At 44.0% G+C, this 15,530-nt stretch overlaps 1 protein-coding gene across 6 annotated transcripts in view; it reads left to right on the forward strand.

Moving 5' to 3' along the window:
- The first annotated feature begins 13,937 nt into the window (after positions 1-13,937).
- CNKSR2 (connector enhancer of kinase suppressor of Ras 2) overlaps positions 13,938-15,530 on the forward strand; it is a 206,170-nt gene continuing 204,577 nt past the window's right edge. For 3 of the 6 annotated variants that reach the window (XM_054271704.1, XM_054271707.1, XM_054271705.1), the window contains exon 1: positions 13,938-14,300. In XM_054271704.1, the coding sequence (XP_054127679.1) occupies positions 14,237-14,300 (64 nt within the window). In that variant the 5' untranslated portion in view covers positions 13,938-14,236. The remainder of the gene's footprint in view (positions 14,301-15,530) is intronic. The other 3 variants (XM_054271708.1, XM_054271710.1, XM_054271709.1) reach the window with 3 other exon arrangements.

Genomic DNA, 15,530 nt, shown 5'->3' on the forward strand with positions numbered 1-15,530 from the left:
TAAAACCAGATCAGCAATAAATACAAGCTAATTCATGGCTGAGGTTCCAGAGTTTTGCCCAAACTGTCTGGCATGTGTTTGATGTACAGGATGACAAAAAACTTCTCACAACAACTATTTCATTTCATTAGTGTGCTCCTAAATAGGGCAAGAATATTCAGAAGATGTGCATCACCACTAAATAATTCAATCATTGCAGGTCTTGTTCTATGGAGCATGAAGGCAGTACTGCCTTGATCTATTTTGGTGGAGACTGACATCAGATGTGGCTCCCCATCCGTGGCAGGATTGCCCCTGGCATCACACAAACCACTTCCAAGGCCACAGCCAAGGCACCTCCCTCTTCCTCTATGGATGCTAATTTGAATTGCCCAGGAACAGCCTGTTCACAGGCCATTACTAGCAGCTGTTTATGCAGGCATCCAGCCTGTGCCTCACTCAGGCCACCACTGCCTCCTGCCCTGGCTGGCCCCGGGCTCCAGCACTGCTGACTGTCTGCAGACAAGTGGGCTTGAGAGATGGAGGCAGGGGGAAGGGTGGGCTGTGAAGCTGATGCCACAGTGTCAGAGTATGTGCTTGGAGGAGATGTGAACAGCAGGGGTAGAGACAATATTCAGTGTCACCACCAATGATGTCAGTCAGTTTTGGATGTGAGCAGCCCAACTCTACAGCAATGATTTCAGTGCGTCTATGAGCGACAGCTTAGAAAATAATTTGGAAATTAATGATAAAATTCATTCTGTGACCTCTCTGTGACTCTGGTTAATAGACAGCTCCTTATTTTCATTGTTTTTAAAGGAAGTTTTACATTCTCTGTGTAATCTAGATGAAAAAAGTGCAAACCTACCTCCTTTGGATGAAAAAAGTCTAAGCTTCATGGATACTGTTGCTATATACATCTTCATAACTCTGTAACTGGACTCTAGGTTCCCCATGAAAATAGGTCTTGGAGGAGAAAATCTGATTTTTTTGGAAACTCTAGAACTATATTGAGAAAAATGTATAATATTAAAATTACATCAAGAATTATAGAATACAAGAATTACGTCAATAAAATCCCAAAGTGATTTATCTTTTGGTAAATGATACCCTAAATTTTAATACTGAACTTTGTATCTCTGAGTAAGTTTAGATTATTTAATATGACCATATGAAAAATCTTAAACTATGCCAAAATTTTGTGGTTGACCTCAAATTCAACTTCTAAGCAGAAGCAAATATATAGGGAACTTATGCAAGAAAACATGCACACACTTTTGGAACACTCTATAACCAAGAGTCTATGAGAAAAGGAAAATATGTAAAAAAGTGGAGGCAGCTGAGACAAAGCATCAAGAGTTAAAAATATTTAGCTGATACTAAATATTTTTAAAAAAGAGAGTTCAGAAGTGTTGCCTATCTTACTCTGGTATTTTTAGATTTCTTTACACTTCTGATGATCTGAAAAACTTAAAAACTTAGTATTATTTGGAAAGCACACTTACTAGCTAATTAATGTATCCTTGCTGCATACTGTAACTGATATATTGGGCATGCCAGGGCAGCAGCCTCTCCCCTCCCTCTCTGTCCACCACAATGTCAGGGCATCCTCCAGTGGACACAGCATTTTGTTGATTTTTTGCAGTACCAAACCTTGTGAGATAAAAATCTCAAGGTGCTGTGGGACAGTCTTTTGGGATCATCTCTGGGACTTGTGGGCTTTATTTTGGAAATGTCCAAAAGGGAAAAAGAGCCTTGAGGCTATGGGGCTGAGCCAGGACTCTCGGGCTGCCAGCTGTGCAAGCCCCATAGCTTGCTTAGCCCTTCTGTGCCAAATTTTTGACCTCCACAAGAAGTGGAATTTAAATATTTCAGATGGAAATATTACACTTTTACTTGTTTTAATACTCATACTGCTTGAGACCCCTGAGTGAGAGATGCCATATAAATATGAAAGCAGTGACAAGTGGCTTTGTCAAGCACCAGGACAAATAGAATGGAACAGCTTAAAAGGCCAATCCCAAGTATGCACACATGAGTGCATGCAGGAAAGGAAAACCTCAGCTTGCTCAAGACATCCATGCACTTCTTGAGAGTTAATGTAAATAAATGGAATTGCCTGTATGAATATCATGAAGCAATATAGGCTGGAAACAATTAAATGAGTCTGCCTACTCTATTCTGTGGCAGAAACATAAACTTCATGCTGTTTGCATTCAAATGTCACATCAAAAGATTAGATGCATAAATTTGGATATGTGGTTGTGAAAAAATGCTTCTGGAGTAAAGGAATATTAATCTACTGGTCAATCCTTCCCCAATGTAGCATGTTAAAAGATTAACTTCCCTTTAGTACCAATTTCCTATTGAATATATTATTGAAAAATGCTAATTTTACGCAATTTTTAACTCTTGTGTATGAGTGACTTACATTGGCTGCAAAAGTACACAATCCTGTTTTTCAGTCTGACATAGTTTTCTCTGATGCTTTGAGCTCCTCTAAGTAGTCACTTGACTACAAATTATAACACACTTGACTTTTCATATCTAAAGGATAGCTTGAGATATTTTTAAGCTTTATTCAAAGTGTGCACACGCTGGATTAATATAAATGGAAAACTAACTTTCAAAAAACTCCAGTGTTTTCTCACCATAAGTGTTCTTTTATTTTTTCTGAAAATAAAAGAAGAGAATAATATACAATCTTGTGGTTACATGACTGTATTTCCACAGGCTTTGATATGTTTTTCTGTTGCAGTTGTTACTTTAGAAAGAGGTAATATGACTGACAGAGCAGAACAATTTATCCTAGAACTATATATCTTTTTGTGGGCAGAAATGCCATGATGAAAGAATAACAAAATTGAAATATGATACAACTTTCGAAAACATGAAAAAACCCATTGCTCTTCTCTTTGACAAGCTTGTCACAAAGGTGAGACTAAAACAAACCTCCAGATACTCAATATTAATAGGTAGTGAGGAACAACAAGGTTCCTGCTCTCCCCTCATGTGCCAGGGTGTTCAGGGGAAAGCAGTCTACCCTACCTAAGTCAATACATTGAATTCTCTTCCATACACTTTACACTCACTTGCTTGGTGCTTTGAAGTTAATGGAGTTATTCTGAAGTTAATTGGGTTTAACTCAGAGGAAAATTGGACCCACTAGAATGAGCACTAATACAAAAGGCTTTGGAAGCCAGCCTGCGTTGCTGGTCAGAGATTAACAGTGCAGCAGAAAAGGACCTCTCAGAAAACAAGAAAGACAGGAGTCTGATGCAGAGGAAACTTGCCCACTCTTTTGAATTGGCAGCTGTATCACATACTGTAGTGGGGAGACACTCAGCACCACTCTCCACCAGTTCCAATCAATTTTCTTCTTCGTTCTTCACCACAAAAGTATGTGTACAATGTAGGATGAATAAAAGAGAACTGTCAGAGGGGTTAGCACAGGTCTGGGATAATGCTTACAGGGAATTAGTTAATCATATCTAATGTCTTGAAATTATACATGCAACTGTGCTGAAAAAAAATAGATCCAGAAAATACATTTTATCGCATGTTGTTTAAAAATCTGTTCCCAAATTAAAAGGCAACATCACTTCTAGCTTCTCACAGTAACATTGGATCAGTTGGTCAAAATAGTTTCTGTGATCTCAAACCAAGAGTGCCACCAGCTATACCCTAAATTTCTTCCATGGTTACTGAGTGCATTTGCATAGTAATTGCATTTACAGTACAGTATGCAAGCCCACATAAAGTGCCCCAAATAAAATTAATTCCTAAGACTTTTATATTCTTCAAATAAATTCATATTAACCAGCAAGGTTTTATCTTTCCCATACTGACTCATTTCCTTCTTCAGCAAATGATCACTGGGTAAGCCATTGACTTTCTCCATGACTACTGGCAACTGTAAGAAAGATTTCTTGTGCTAACAATAAGACAGGTGCCATGTAAATTGGGATACATTAATGTTGCTTTATACATATATATATACATATACATAGAGAATTTAGTCTATAATTGCTGAAGATGGTGACGGCAATTTTCTGCAGAGTGCAGGAGGAAGTGTCAGATGTAAAACCTGTTCAACATTTTCCCCTGTTGAGCTGTTACTTTCTCTCTCCTGGACTGAAAGGAAAAAATGGGCACTTGGTAATTTTTCAAATACACCACATTGAGTTCATGTTAGATTCATTGCTAGCATTGCCAGCAGGGAATACCTTTCCTTCTAATATGAGCTATGAACAAAGGACACACTTTTGGCTGTGCATGTTCTTGCTTGGCAAATAACTGATGCTGGTTGCCAAAAGTCTCTCATGAAAACAAAGACACATCATGGTCATTTAGGCCATAATGGCCATTTGAGCCATCTCTGAAGGCTGGAGAAGCAGTTGCACTTCCTTCTCTATAGACCTTGCCTGTGAAATTACACAAGCAGCTTTTTCCTCTGTTTGACACCTGAGTGTGACTGCTACCCTGCTACAGCTGCAGGGTGGCTCCAAGTACCTGCAGACATAAATCAAGAGAGTTTGGTGGGAAAGCAGAGACTGCAAAGGCTTTTGTCCCTCCCTGCATCACCAGCTGGCATAGCATGTCACCCATGCCAAATGACCAGATCTGGTCAGGTGGCCATGGAGGTAGACTGAAACCAAAATGTTGACTTCACATAAGGGCTTCAGGGAGGGTTTTTAGCTGTGGAACCACCATGGGCTTTTCTGGCTTTTCTATTTCTATTGGTTTTCCATTAGTCAAGACTGATGGAACAATATTTTTCATCTGGTAATGGTAGGAGACCCAGTCCATGGCCGCCATATGCTGACTTGGTTCTGAACATTGTTGACTTCCAGAGTGGACAGATGTAATCCAGTCAGCTGAGAAACAACTTCAGCTCTGGAGTGGAAAATGTAAAATTCAGGCTGGTTCAAGAGACAGCAGCTGACCTGCAATGAGAATGAAAGTGGGCAAATAAATCATTGTGATGTCTGCAGACTCTGACCTGACCTTCATCAGTCCCAAGAGACTCATTCCAGATTATTTGCAAGATGACTTATTTCTAAAAAGCCATATGGCCACATTTGCACAGTAGGAATTCACATCAGCACAATGCATTATGCAAACTCGGATACAAACCCTGTGCTCAGATGCAGGGCAGGTCTTAAATTGGATGCAGCTTAATTTTGGGTATGAAACCATATATGCTGCAGCAGTGCAAATGTTAATATGCACCTCTGCTATGTATCTGCTGCTAAAAGACTATTTGAACAAATCTGGATATGCTAGTGCAGTGTTCTCCATGCTGTTCAACATCACAAGAGGATGTTTTCCCAGTGTTCTCTGGGATTCACTCCTTCAAGAGACCAGAAGTCTCACAGTTATCAATGCTCTCTGGCTAAAATGCAGGACTCCTCTCTGTCAAGGCTTTCCCACTATAATAACTTTAATAATAGTAATAAAGCTACATGAATTGTGTGCCTTTTCCTCCTTCCCATGTTGAGCAAGAAGAGAACCAAAAATCTATATAAATTAGGTTATATGGTAGGCTCATTTAATTCTCTGGAATGCTCAGAATACTATGGAGAGGAGCACAATGGAAATGCCTTGGAAAATGAGATTAGATAGCTGTGATACCTGGGTGTCACTGGGATATAATAAGAGGGATTTTTTAATTGGGGTGGTTAAAGGAATCTGAAATGAGATCATGGTGTGCATTTTCTCTGAGCAATTATTAAAATTGCAGTTGAGAGCTCTGCCAAAGTTTTTGATCAGTGACTCCCATGTCCTGACTTCCCACTGCTCATCCTTGGACAATTACAGAAACAAAAGCTTCTGGAGACCTCAGGACTGGGGCAGCACCATGATTACCATCAGACTGTGTGGATTGGAGGATGGCCAACTTTCTGTTGGGACTTTGAGGCTCTGAAGGTAGAGGGGGCTAAGAAATGAGAGTAAATAGTTTCATTTGTAGTGTGCTATTGACTATTTATCCTCATCCTACTGCTTTTTCAAGCACAGGTATGGAGGGGTATGGAAAGGAAGCTGTTGTGATACTTCCAGTTGATTCTAAACTCTTTTGAGACAGAGCTTAGATTACCTTCCCAGGTCACCTCCAGAGCACTCCTTTGGGATTTATGACACCTTCAGGACATCCTTGCCCTTTGGTTGCCAAAGTACAGGGATTGAGAGACCAGATGGAGACTGTCCAGCCCAGGCTTCTCCTACTGGATGCTGCTTTCAAGACATAGTAGAGCAGAGCATGAATCAAGACATGGAAAGCAATGCCAGAGCCTGTCGTATGAATGCAGGCTCCATCCTTAATTCCCTAGGAGAAAATCTATCTAGATCAGAATATTTCCAGGCATAATAATGCTCAAATGTTGCCCAGCACAGCTAACACCTCCCAGACAAGTACCAAGCTCTGTTAGGGTGTTGACATGGCCAGGAACCATTCAAAATATGCTGAGTACATGCAGCCACTTGGCATTGCAGGTAAAGGCTATTTAATGCTATGGACATGGGCCACTCTGCGGTGGCTGAGACCAATGCTTGAGAATGAACCACTATTAATCCAGCAGAGCTCAATTCATTAGCTCTAGTACAACAAGGAACAAGAAAAATAACAACAAAAAGCCTTTGTTGAGCACTTGGGCCTGTTTTGGGAGGAGCTTGCTTTCTTCTCTGAATAATTAGTTTAGCTACTTATCCTTGGCTGAATTCCTACTGAGTCACTTTAGGTATTTCAAATACACCCTGTCCAATCTACCTGCCTTTTAAAAAGAGCTTTTTTTTTCTAAAATCTGTCCATGTTTTGGAGTTCTTAGTATTGACAATATTCACATTTTCTCATTTATTTCCTCCCATTTTTAATACTGTGCCATATCTTCCGACTTCACTCTTTCTCACTCTTTCTAACTCCCTACCCTTAATTCTACCTTTACCCACTGATTGATCCATACTAATATATATTTTCATTTCTTCTTATGCTTCCTGGTTTCCCCAGTTTCTTGTAATATTTTCTTCTGATAACTGTACTGCTTCCTGTAGTGTATTGCTTCCTGTGTATCGTATTGCTTCCCTGTCACTCCTTTCATAATGCCACCTTTTCATCTTGACCCCTCATTCCTTTCCATACTAATACATTTCCTTCATTATTACAGTTATTTAATACTAGAAAAGTTTGCAGAAGTATTCCTTGTCCTTCCCTCTGATAATAGCAATAGTCCTTTTCCTTATCATTGTTTCCTATGCTTTAAGTGGGTCTGGCTGTAAACAGAAAAGAACCATAAGAAGATGATGGTATAAAAAGGTCCAAACCATAGTAATGATGTGATATATAAATGCTGTGTGGTATTTAGGTCTAACATGTACTCTGGTGAAAATCCATCTGCAGGTATTCTCTTGATTTGGCCATTAGGCTCCAAAAATTCCCATTGATTTCAATGTGACACCATATGGATGAACCTTTAGGTCTATGTACAGTCCAAACAGAATTTGGAGTCTGGGAAGGACAACTCACAGTAGAAGATCTTAGGTCATAAATTTATCTATAAACATGAAGCTGCATGCATTAAATCTCAAATAACTTCTAATCATAGCCTTATCAGGGCACATCAGAGCATATTTAATTATAACACCAATAAGCTGCTGCACGCCAGGAATATTTGAAAATATGTGAGTTTTTTCCTTTTCCTGTAAAGTGCATTTGAAAGCAACAAATGCTTCTTGAAATTCAAGACAATTTCTGTAGAAATAATTTTTAGAGAAAGTTGTAAGGTATGAGAAATAAAGCAGACCTGTCAAGTTTCCCTCGTCAGTAGGAGCCAAATTATTGCTGTCCAGTTCATCCACAAAAGCTGGCTGATATGAAGTCTTCTGGCACTAGAAGATTTATATTCTCTTTAATTTTTTCAGAATAAATACTCTCCAAGCAGGATGAAGCCCGCACAGCACGAACAAAGAACATGCTATATTTAAGAGGTCATGTCTGACTTTGAACATATGGTAACGATTCTTGAAGTCAGAAATAAAATAAAATACTTGTAATATGGCATGTAATACTTTCTGTACTCCACCAAATTACCAGGGAGACAGATTGTGCTTTTCTGAGTATACTGACAAATGTCCCTCCTCATTATGATTTTGCCCTTTTTGTATTACCGTATCATTATTCTTTTTCTTCTGTACTCCAGTGTGCAATTTAGATGACTGCATTCTTTGGCAACATTAAATATTTTCAGGATTGCTTAGAAAATTATCAGATATTTATTATTCTTCAATATGAATTCATCAGTAGAAATATATACCTCAAGGGGACCCACCCATTGCATTTAGCCAAACCAGCCAACCATTCCAACGGCAATAAAATAGCATTTATCACCAGGAATAAACTCTGACATTTCCTTCTAATGAGGTTTCCAAGCTGAATCTTGTTGGCAGCCATTTTACATTTGTGATGCTAATAATGTGGGGACCTGAGTAGGAACCTGATGTTAATAATTAGTTGCTGTTTTATTTTATAATCTTCTATATGATTTTTGCACAGAAGCACACTTCTCTTGGGTTTCTCATTGTTTGGGGCAGGACATTTGTGTGGCAGTATTAGAGGTGGAGCCTTAGCCAAGCTGATGAACAAACAGGATCCATGAGCTCGTGCCTGACAAACAGAAAATGAGAAGGCCCATGTGGCACAACCTATGTGTATTTATTTTCACAAAGGAACAGAAAGCTGTTCTTTGAGATGGCAGCTCCCCACATAGCTCCAACTCAGTGCTCCTGACAAACCCTCTGCCTCTGCAGGGACATACCTGTTGCCCCTCTGCCACTGGCTTGCACATTCCTCACATCAGCATCACTCTTTCCCATCTTTATTGTGAAGCAGTGCCAGCTGGGAGAAACCATGAGCTGCAGAAAGGCAAGAGCCTTCCACAATTCCAGACATTCCTCTTCTTTTCAGTGACAAAAGGAACCAGCAACTTGACTCCACATGGAAGGAGATGAGAAATGGATACAGTTTGGGCCAGAGAAAACATGATCAGAGGAAAGATAATTCCCACCACCACAGGAAAGGTTGGGAGAATTTCTTTGGCAGGAATCAATACAGGAGAACATGTCAGATGGTTGGGGTGGTCCCTCCTGGTAGTCAAAACCTATTAAACCTTTGCACATCCCCCCAAACCTGAGAAAGGAAGAGGTCTCAGCAGGCAATTAATTGAGTCCACTGATTGAGAGAGGAAGTGGTACTCAAGTTGTGTGGTTTCTTTTTTTTATTTTAAATGAAGAAACCTAATTAAAATTATAAGAATTTCCTGGGGAAATTCTCAGCCTCTTCATTTTTTAAGAGCCTTTGTATTACAAAAGGTGTTTGAAGTCCTTGAATTTTTACCCTTTAGCCACCTTTAATCTAATTTTTAATCTCTTAATAGCCTTAATTGAGTTCTGAATACTTTAAATTATTAAACATTTTTGGGGGATTATGATTTCTATTTCTGATTATACAAAATAGTATCAATTGCCCAACAACATTCCCCTCCCCACCATTTATATCAAATTAAACTACCAGGGATGTAAGGCACATACTTCAAGGCCAGGATATTTGCATTGGAAACATTTAAAAAGACTTGTGCTTTCAAGCAGGTTGAAGAAGATGAGTGGTAAGAAATGAGGGAGATCCCAATGTAGGTCCCAAATCATTGGAGGCTCATTGTCTTTTTGTCACCTTTGCGGTACAGGTAGAGGCTGCCCATGGCCACGACCAAGCAGTGGCCACCTGCCAGAGGGCAGAGGGTCATGCAGGCCCCTGAGGCACAGCAAGAGAGCCACCTGCTTTCCTCAGCTGGGATGGGCCTCCTTCCCATCCCCATGCTCCACTGCCAGGGACAACTGCTCAGATTTACACCTCAGTCTAACTCAGCTTGGGTCTTCAAGCGCATCTAAGCCCCTTTGCTCCTCTAAACTTTCTTATCTTCCTTATCTTATCAATGTCTACTCTTCTCAGAGGCTTACTACCTTACTGTGCCTCTGATCATGAACCGTTTTCTTCCTCTTTTGCTTGCCCGTGGCCCCTGGAATCAAGGCTATTTGTTATTTCCCTCCTCCTAAACCTTGGAAGATGCCAGCCCTGGCAGGGGCAGCAATCCTTATCCTGCTGAAGCACCAGTTCAGGCACCCCTCTGAAGGGAAAAGACTCTGGGGAACAGAGGACAGGCAGCAGCCCTCCCCTCAAGGAGAAGAGCAACTTGCTTTACACCTTGCTGCAAGCTGTGGAATAAAATATTCTCTAGAATGCAGATATGACATCCAAATCAGGTATTTGTAGCATGAGCTAATACCAGTGGAAAAGCTCGATTCTTATAAAGCCTCATTTGTAAAAATCAGGAATTCATTTGCTATCAAAACACAAACAAACTTTATTAATGTGGAGAAAGTATTAGCTTCTTTTCCACTTTGCTTGCTTTTGCTTTTTTTAATTTTACTCCAACTGTTTTTATTAGATCTGAGCTTTAGTTACTGTTAATTTGTCTCCACTTGTTTTCATCTCCCACCTAAGAAACAGCTTTAATATCCAGCACCAGAAACAACATCTTTTGAGAGTTCAATTTGTTTCTCTAACTTCAGGGCAAGATTTCATTTCTGAGCATCTTGCATGTTTTCTAGACACTCTAGCAAAAAGACCATGAAGTTTCTGAGGCACCTCAGAACTCATCACTGACACCCACTGAGAACTCACCACTGATAGCCACTGTAGAGTCTGGCTTTATATACATAAAACAAATGACTATTCAGTCTACTATTGTTAAAACCTGGATCTAGCTGCCACCATTATTCAAGATGAACAGTGCTCTCCTTCAGTTGTCCTATTGATGAAATATGCACAAAATGTACATTATTGGACAGACTTGAACTATTTACTGGTATTATTTTCAAATCTGCATTGCTGTAGCAGCTATGATTGCCAGCTGAGCTCTAGGGAGGTTGTTTTTTTGATAATGTACCATGCCAGAAAAAGCAGTATCTTCTGTGAGCTTGCAGTCTGAGGTGCTGATCCATGAGGTGTGTGTGCTCAAACTTAGCTGCTGAAGCTGTCCATCAGTATCTGTGGCTGCTCAGAGAATAGATACCTAAGCATATATGTAGTTTAATATTTCTGAGTTCAGACTGACAGTTCAATTTTAAACTTATTCCTATTCTTTTATTTTTTTTTCAATATTGAGTTTTATTGTGTACCTTCTTTAACATTTACTACCTAATAAATGCTTTCTTAACAGGAACATGTATATTTAGACATATTTTTAAACATATTAATTTTTATGCACTATATGGATCAGAGTAATTCTAAAGCATGAGTTAAGACATAATTCTGTAGTTCAGTGTCTCTGCAGGAGACTATCCCATGTGCTTTACGTAAAAGGCCTGACTCATACAAGTGTGATAGCAAGATGAAGGCCACTAAACTGAAAGATGAAAACATCTAAAAGACATTGGTTAAGGCATTTTGGCTGAAACACTTTAGTTTTAGAAGGTCAGCAGAAAAAGTCATTCAGCTCTCCTTCTTACCCTAGAAAGAGAGAACAATAATAAAATCAGGCAGAAATAAATTTAGAGCAAATTAAAAAAATACTTTTATGTAGCACATGCCCTGACTACAGAATTCATTGCTGTAATAGGTCACCAAGTTAAATAGCATGGATGGATAATTTTATCATTACTCCTGAGCCAAGTACTCCCTACCATAGCAAAGCCAACAATCTTCAGTGAAACTGAAACAAGATCTAAGTAAAACAGTGGGATTTACCCCAGTATTTATGACATGGCTATACTCTGTGAGAAGAACAATAAAGGTAATTAGAATACATGCTCAGCACTTCATCTGTTTACTGAAGTGGAAGAGTGAACTCCCTTTTACCACCCCATAATTTGATAAAACCTCCATAAAGGGGTTTTAAAAGTAATAGACACTGACCATGGGGACAGGCTTGGGTCACAGATGCTTTACTGAAAAACTTGCTGCAGCTACAAATTACACTGGCAAGCTATAGGAAACCCAGGGCATGCATAATTATGTATTATAGGACTACATACATACATATGTACTGAGAACCTACCTCCCCGGTCCTCTCCTACAAGGAATGTTTCAGCCCAATAAGAATTACACAATGACGTTATAAATTACACGCCAGGCTTCAGTCTGATCTTGCACATTTAGGCTTTTAAACCTTTCAAACTACTGGTTTCTAATTAAAATTATGACATGCTCTTTCAAGAACAATAACTCAGTATATAAGGATCCTGCATACCTTTCAAACCTTTCACAAGGAAAAAAGTCAGCCTTAGTTTGCGAGTGAGTTTATTGTTTCTGTGGCTTTAAGTAACACAACCTCGTTAGAAGCAGACGGCCTCGTCATCGTGCTGGCAGGAATGTGACACAGGAGACACGAGTCTAGAGCTAAATTCGAGGAAAATTACAGTGTGCAAGCCCCAGTTTTCAGTGAAAAGATTCTTCTCAAAGATAAATCACTACAACCTTTAAAGTGAGAGCCAAGTCTACCTAACACTGGTGGGGAAAGTCTTCCTGGGTCTCCAGGGAAAGGCATTCCCAACCCTATGGCTGCTTTACTGCCCCCCATCACTACTACTTCAGCCTCACATAACAAAGTGGGAAAGCTCCTGGCACTGCCTGTACAGCACAAAGGAATTGATTCCTTTGCTATTAGCATTTCAGGGCTGAGGGAATCCTCTTTTTTCCTCACATACAGATAATAAATGTCAGTAGCAGCAGCTGGTGCTCAGCAGCCAACCTGTCAGAGGGAACATCTCGGTGGTCATTGCTTCAGCCTTGGCAGGAGAAGCAGGGTGAATGCAAATGCAGGCAAAGTCGTGTATTGGCCAACTTACCAGCAGGAAAATAACCTTTAGCACTATCCTCTGCCTGGAGCTCCAGAGGGGATGCCACCTACTCAGAGCAGAGGCTCCTATGAAGGGTGCTGGAAAAGGGTGCCACAGCCATCCTAGGAGGAATCGCTGCGCCCTTGGGAGGGGTTCCTACCAAACACTGTGCCACAGGGCCATGGGAATTGCCTTTTTTGGGGTAACATCCAGGATGATGCAGACTAGGGAGACAGAATGAGGAGAAAATGAACAGCTCCAGCAATGATGACCCGCTGCAGGGATGATGGATTTTCACACCTGCAGCCTCCATACGTTCGCGGTGCAACCCGCAGGACAGGGAGGCAGAGGAGCACCCGCGGTGCTCTCTCCATGCCGTGGTCGCAGGGGTCCGAGCCCCATTCTGCGGGCTGACTTCGCTCCCTATGGCCCCATTACCGCACCCTCGGAGTGAGGCGGGCAAACCACAAGGTGCAGTTCCTCTCCTCTCCTCTCCCTCCCCTGCCGGGGCTGCCCCCGCTGCCCGCACACCGCGGCCAAATGCCGCCACCGCACCGGTGCTGCTGGCACGGCTCCCTCGGGGCGCCCGGCGACACCGTCCATCACTGCCGTTTTACAGCCGGGCTTCGCTCTCTCAAAAAAAAAAAAAAAGAGAAAAAAAATTACTTTTCCCGCCCACGCAGTGATGCTTAATTCAGGGAAAATAAAATCCAACAAACCCACACTCGGAGCGCCAGCCCGGTGCCGCTGGCTGCGCTCCCCCGCTGCCCGGCCCGCCGGGAGCAGGTGCTCGGCGCTGCCGCCGCCCCAGACCCCCTCCCGCCGGCGGCGGCACCTTGCGAGTCATCCCGGCTCCCTCCCCTCCCCCCGCCCCGGGCGGCCGTCGGGTGTCGCTTCCCATTTCACTTGGAGATATTTTCGGGTGGCAGGAGCCGCCTCGTCATTTCCGCCAGGAGAAAAAGACACCGGCGCGGCAGCCGCGGCCGCGGAGAGCCGCGGGAGCCGCTGGCTACGAGAGCGGGCAGAGCCGAGCCAGTGCCCCGCTCGCCGCCGCCGAGGACCGACCTCTCGGCGGGGCCGGGAGCCGCCGCCGCTGCCCGCGGGTTCGCGGGGGCGGGAGGCGTCTGAGTGTGCCGCCCCCTTCTCCCCCTTCCTCCTCCTCCTCCTCCCCGCCGAGTCGGCAACATGAACTGAAATCCCCAGAGAGGCACAGAGGCGGCGAGCGAGCGAGCGGAGCGAAGGCAAGCGGGGATATAGCGGCTCTCTCCTCCCGCCGGCGGGATTCCGGGCAGCGCGGTCCCTCCGCCCCGCACAGCCTCGCCCCTCGCCCGGAGAGCGGCGGCCGCCCGAGCCCCGCGCCCCCGAGCCGCCCATGGCCCTCATCATGGAGCCTGTCAGTAAGTGGTCGCCGAGCCAGGTCGTCGACTGGATGAAAGGTGAGGAGCGGTGCCGGGGCCCCGCGGTGCCCTCTCCCATCACCCCCACCCCGCCCCGCAGGTGCGGGGAGCTCCGCGGCTTCCCCCGCGCGGGGATCCCGCCTCCTGGCAGCGCCGGCTGCCCCCACGCTTTGCCTGGGCTGGGAAGGGAGGCGAGAGGCCGTCGGGGCCGCGCCGCTGGGGCCGGGGGCCGCGCTGCCCCCCTGCCCCGGGCTCAGAGCGGGGACGGCGGCTGGCGGCTGTCCATAGAGCTGGGGAGGGGGCCGGGGGCGGAGGCGAGGCTGAGCCCGGGGGTGCCCGGGGTGCTCCCGGGCGGCGACCGCGGTGTGGCGATGGAGCCGCCCCCCAGCCGCCGAGGGACGCGGGAGCGGGTCCGGCTGCCCGCCGCGGGCGCGGCGTGAAACGCCTCGGGAATGGAAGTGCAGCCGAACGTGCGGCACCGCCGGTGCTGGGGGCGGCCGGGGGAGACTCGGCTGCGACCTCCCCCGCCAGCAGGGGCCGGGGGCGCTCCGCGGGCGGCGGAGCCGGGGTCGGTCCGCGCCCCCGGAGGTGCCGGGGCTGCCCCCGCTGCCGGGAAGCCGCCGTGCCCGCGGGGGCCTCCTCCGGCCGGGCCGGGGGCTCCGCGCCTCGGGCGGCCCCGTCCCTTCCCCGGGGGCTGCGCTTTAGGATCCGCGATTGAAGGGAGCGCGAACAGTCTGGGCTCTGGGCTGAGTGAGGCTGTTCCGCTGCTCCGCTTCTCCCGCTCCCTCACCTGTCCTTCCCTCAAATAAACTCTGATGGGAATAAAATTTGGACCTTTTGGAAACGCTTTTCTTTTATTCTCTGTGTATGCCATTCGGACATGGCTTTAATGCTGTAATGTGAAAAGGTATTTTGTTGTGTAGTTTTTGTGTGAGGTTTTTTTTTTTCTTTTTGTATTACCTTTAAGTTAGGCTGCAGCTGTGTTTTGAATAAATCACCATCTAGTGTTATATATCTCTTTATAAAGATAGAATGACCGGATGGGTACAAGTTTTGAACAACTGCTACATTGTGGGAGTTCTTTATAACACGCCGTGTGCTACCAATGTGACAGTTTCATCATCCTTAAAATTTCAGGCATATAGCATATGTTTTCAGTTATTCAATACGGGCATTTATAGCTGGCGAGTTATAATTGTATTTAGTAACATACATAGTTTAGCACTTTCGGAAGCGTTGTCACTCTATAGAATAATAATTGAAAAGAAT

Source organism: Melozone crissalis, unplaced genomic scaffold, assembly GCF_028551555.1.
Source record: "Melozone crissalis strain CALT ecotype California unplaced genomic scaffold, PUWL_Pcris_2 ptg000013l_1, whole genome shotgun sequence".
NCBI classification, from domain to species: Eukaryota; Metazoa; Chordata; class Aves; order Passeriformes; family Passerellidae; genus Melozone; species Melozone crissalis.